Below are 4,863 nucleotides of genomic sequence, written 5' to 3'. Positions count from 1 at the left end.
AAAAAAAAAAAAAAAATCAGTTCTTCGTAGGAGTTAGGTTTTTCTTTGCCAATTTAATATCTGAAAGACTAGAACTTTTTTCTTTTTTTTTGAGACAGAGCCTCCAGCTGTCACCCTGGGTAGAGTGCTGAGGCATCACAGCTCACAACAACCTCTAACTCCTGGGCTCAAGCAATTCTCCTGCCTCTGCCTCCCTAGTAGCTGGGATTACAGGTGCCCACCACAACGCCTGGCTATTTTTTGGTTGCAGCTGTCGTTGTTTGGCAGGCCTGGGCTGGATTCGAACCCCCAGCTCAGGTGTATGTGGCTGGCACCTTAGCCACTTGGGGCATAGGCACAGAGCCAAGACCAGAACTTTTTAAACTTACATTTTTTAAATTTGTGAAACTTACTCTAAGCCTAAATGTTAGAAAAAAGAAATATCAGCAGTTCTCGTTGCAGCTATTGCTTGCATGTCCACCTGCTGGTATTTTCATAGGCGTGTTTTTCACATGTTCATAATTTTAATACATGATATCTTGTATCCCACTATTTTCATTTAACACCATGTTACCTGACTTTCCATATGTTTCTAGACTTTTGTATTATTTATGATTTTTCATGGCTGCTTATTTCAACTAACTTTGTATTATTGGTATCTAGGGTTTTATATTTCTCATACTAAAGATACGAATATTTTTACCTACGTGTGTCTTTTCATATCTTCATTTTTATCACAGAGAAGTAGTACTTGATCAAATATTACAACTGCTTACTTTTTAGCACATGAAAACATATTTAGTAGTAAAGCTGGCTGTCCAAATGAGAAGGTACTGCTTTGTGAGTTAGATCATCTATGCAAAGAAGCACATTAGTGTTTATTTATACATTTATTTATAGAAAGTGTCAGCATTTCACTGGTTTGTGTTTGTGGCAAATTCTTTATAACTGCTTTTCACTTTCAGAAATGTCCGGCTCAGTCTGTAATAAAGACCCCTTGCTCAACACCTGTGGCTCCAAGCCTGCCATGCGGTCCTTCCGGGCATACACCCTCGGCAGCCTCCCAGATGGTGTCAGTAATTCTCCCGTCCTCTAGGAAAACCAGAAATGTTCCCTTATCTGAAGTTAGAAATGTGAAAACCTCCAAGTGTCAAGAATGTCTTGGAGATATCCCTGTCCAGATTTTTGTTCCAGTTGGTAACCAGATCCACTCCAAATCCAGTGATGAATTCTCACTGCCACCACCGCCACCCCCTCCTCCTCCACCACCACCTCCACCCCCTCTTCCTGCTCTGTCCTTGTCCTCTCAAGCTCCAGCTCATCAGAACTCAGTTGGCAGAACTGCAGTGAAAGATGACCAGCCACTTCCTCTAGTGTGTGACCCACCTGCTGAGAGACGGTGTGATTCCTTTAAAAGTTTCCAGTGCCCAGGTAATCCTCCAGAGTCCTATTCCTGCTTCACACAGGTTGTTAAGCCCTTGGAGCATTCTAGCTTTATAGCTATCATCTTTAAATTGAAATCTTTGAAAAAACTCCATACAGTCTTAAAATATTCCAGTTATTTGTTGCCTTGAATATTACTCTTCTACAAAGTTAGTAAATGTTAAACCTGAGTTTGATAAATGCTAAGTTTGAAGAAACCATCTTTATACATTTAATGATCACATGACTTGGGATTTCTTAGATTGTTGAAGTATTGACCTATTTAAGTCCTTAAGTTTCTTAAGATTTGCAAAAAGCTTTAAGTTTATAGTTTTATCTCTAAGCCTTTTCCAGAATTAAATTTTTTACTGTAAGCAGAATGTTGGTTGGCCATACGGCAGAAGGCTGTAGGAAATCCTTCTAAAATATACTGTGTCCAAAAGAAAAAATGAGTGACTTTTGTGTTGGCAGGTACAGTCTACTGAATACACGTGACTGTTTTTTGTTTAATAGGGCCATGGTTCTCACTCACACTTCTAATTATCGCTTTAGACATTGACTTGTGAGGATCATGGCTTTGGAGCACTAGACCTGGGAACTACTGCTTGAGGGTTGTGTGTGTTCTAGATAAATTCTAGGAAAATCCGTGTATGTTTGTTTTTAAAGATGTGCTTGAGTTCCTCCAGCTAGAGCACAAAAGGTCACTGTGACTGGTGATGTGAATGACATGAATACAACAGTTCCAGACTGGTTCTGCTTATTCTGTGATCAGATTTCCACTGTACTTAGTACCAGGTACAAGTGAAAATGTCCACAGCATGTGGTGGAGACCAAATGGCCCGTTTCCATGGGTTTTGAGACACTGTCATGTGAATGGAAAGTGAAAGCTCCTGCCCCTGTGTCTAGATGGGACCTTGCATGAGGGCAGGCCTGTGTGGGGCTCTGCACTCCCAGCTCAGGTTTAAGGCACACAGCTGGGGAAAGCTCTGTTCAACTCATAAAATAAACAACTTTAGTTTATTGAAATGAGTGAGAAAATGAATTAGCACTAGAAAATGCCCTTGACTGTAAAACTTGTCTTATTACTTCTAGAAGGAAATTCTAACAAGTTGTAGGTTTAAATCCAAAGTCAAATCACTTCTTGTTAGCCACAGCATAGCCTTTCAATCCTAAACCAGGAATGACTGTTCATCATGAAGGTCTCTAGATTAGTGGCCATAGTCATGCCCGTTTGCAGCAGGTGGTAACATCTTACCCCCCCAGGGGTCTCAAGTTCCAGAGTGAAAAATGACTTCTCAGAAGTGCCTTAAAACCCTGATCTAATTTGTGTATTGACAGCATTTTCACCATGTGCAGGACAATGTACCAGTGCCACCCCTGCCAGGTTCATGGAGCTGCTGGCTAAAATATTACTTTAAGCCTTTTCATTTGTGGAGACCTCCTCACTTCATTGTCATAGAAGTGTTATTCTTTACTCATCACTAACAAATGTCCAACACTAAAGCTACAGAAATAGAGTAGGGTAAAATTTTTTTGAAAATTTTTTTTAAATGGGCAGGGAAATGGAAGAGAATGAGTTTCAGAGGCATCCACGTTGTATACAGTGGAGAGGTTATGTCCACCCTTGGTGCATCCGTATCTCTTCAGGATCACAGGGAAAGATTACGTTATTACACTAAAGTTGTTAAATCTCACATCAGTTAACACCATGATTTAAACAAATCGTCATTCTGTCAAATGCCTTGATTACCTGATAGACAAGATCAACAGTCAAGATCTTTGTTGGAATCCAGGAGTTTAAGAACTAATATTTTTGTTTGACAACTTACTTTCTTCGTGGCAACTTATAGGCATAGCCATGTACCCCTTCTGATAGACTGTTTCTGGAGACACAGCTGTTGTAATCTTTGCCTGGGATCAGGGAGAGTCATGCAGCACATGCTCTGTTTGCTCATTTCAGGATCTATGGATGAAGTGTTGGCTTCCTTGCGACAAGGCAGAACCCCTCTCCGGAGAGCAGAAGTGCCCACCCTGTCCCCTCCCCATGCCTCAGTCAATGAGCATATTCTGGCTGCCATAAGGCAGGGGGTCAAATTGAAGAAAGTTCACTTGGACTCTGACTCAAGCCCCAACAATAAGCCGGCCAGTGACCTTGAAAGGAGCATCAAAGCAGCACTGCAGAGAATCAAGAGGGTCTCTGCTGACTCAGAGGAGGATAGCGATGAGCAGGAGGCTGGCCAGTGGGACCACTGAATTCTTCTCCAGGTTCAGAAGAACCCCACAGTGCGCTGGGGTGATGCGAGCTGAGCCAGGCTGCTTCTTGACAAGCGGCTGGATGGGGCACCTGTTCACACCCTTAAAGGCAGGCAGGCTCAGTGTGAGGCACTGCAGGTCGCATGTGACACTGGCTGTTCGGCCTGGGGAGGGAGGCAGGGGATGGGGAGAAATCTTCACACATCAACCCACAATTGGACTGTGAAAACCCCTAAGAAGTGTTGCTAGCCTAAGGATAGCATTTATTTCTCATCAGAAATCTGGGAGTGATTCTGAATGTTCACACTGTGCTAGTGAACAGCACTGTTAAGCTGACCTCGTCCTCCTGTGTTCAGAAGAGGCTGTGGTGTGAATGTTACTTCACCAATAATCAGGACCCATTGCTTACAGTCAGGAGTTATTTTAGATGTTTAAATGAATTTTATGTATTGAGACAAACTCATAATAAAGAACTACTTGTAATGCATCTGTCCCTTATGAGGAAATGAAAAAAAAAAAAATTAAAGAGGATTTAACTCTGTCACCCAAGCTAGAGTGCAGTGGCAAGGTCATAGCTCACTGTAACCTGGAACTGATGGGCTCAAGTGATCATCCTGCTTGAGTAGCTGGGACTACGGGCCCCTGCTACCATGTCCAGCTAATTTATAATTTTAAAAGTTTGTGCGTGTGTGTGTGTGTGTGTTTGTGCGTGTGTGTGTAGATGGGATCTCCCTATGTTGCTCAGGCTACTCTTGAACTCCTGGCCTCAAGTGATCTTTTCTGCCTCAGCTTCCCAAAGTGCTGTGATTACAAGTATGAGCCTAGCAAAAACAGTATCTTAACTGCTATAAAAGCAAAGTTTTCTTGTCTGATGGGCTTAAGATTTGTTTTGTTTTTGATACAGGGTTTCACTCTGTCACCCTGGGTAGAGTGCCTTGGCGTCACAGCTCACAGAAACCTCAAACTCTGGGCACAGGCGATCCCCCTGCCTCAGCCTCTCGAGTAGCTGGAACTACAGGTGTCTGCCACGATGCCCAGCTAGTCTTTCTATTTTTAGTAGAGACAGGGTTTCACTTTGCTCAGGCTGGTCTCAAACTGTGAGTTTAGGCGATCCACCTCCTTCGTCCTCCTAGAGTGCTAGGATTACAGGCGTGAGCCACTGCACCTGGTGGGGGTTTAAGTTTTAAATCGATGTTATCTAAACTTTAA

General features: G+C 42.7%; 1 protein-coding gene across 1 annotated transcript in view; it reads left to right on the top strand.

Moving 5' to 3' along the window:
* The window catches only part of WHAMM (WAS protein homolog associated with actin, golgi membranes and microtubules), a 26,704-nt gene extending 22,567 nt beyond the window's left edge, over positions 1-4,137 (top strand). Inside the window, exons 9-10 of the mRNA XM_012801987.2 lie at positions 945-1,410; positions 3,362-4,137. Of these exons, the coding sequence (XP_012657441.1) occupies positions 945-1,410; positions 3,362-3,654 (759 nt within the window). The 3' untranslated portion in view covers positions 3,655-4,137. The remainder of the gene's footprint in view (positions 1-944; positions 1,411-3,361) is intronic.
* The last annotated feature ends 726 nt before the right edge of the window (positions 4,138-4,863 follow it).

The sequence above is a fragment of the Otolemur garnettii genome, unplaced genomic scaffold, assembly GCF_000181295.1.
Source record: "Otolemur garnettii isolate 467f Iridium unplaced genomic scaffold, OtoGar3 scaffold00011, whole genome shotgun sequence".
Taxonomy (NCBI): domain Eukaryota; kingdom Metazoa; phylum Chordata; class Mammalia; order Primates; family Galagidae; genus Otolemur; species Otolemur garnettii.
This window is presented reverse-complemented; position numbering and strand designations above follow the sequence as displayed.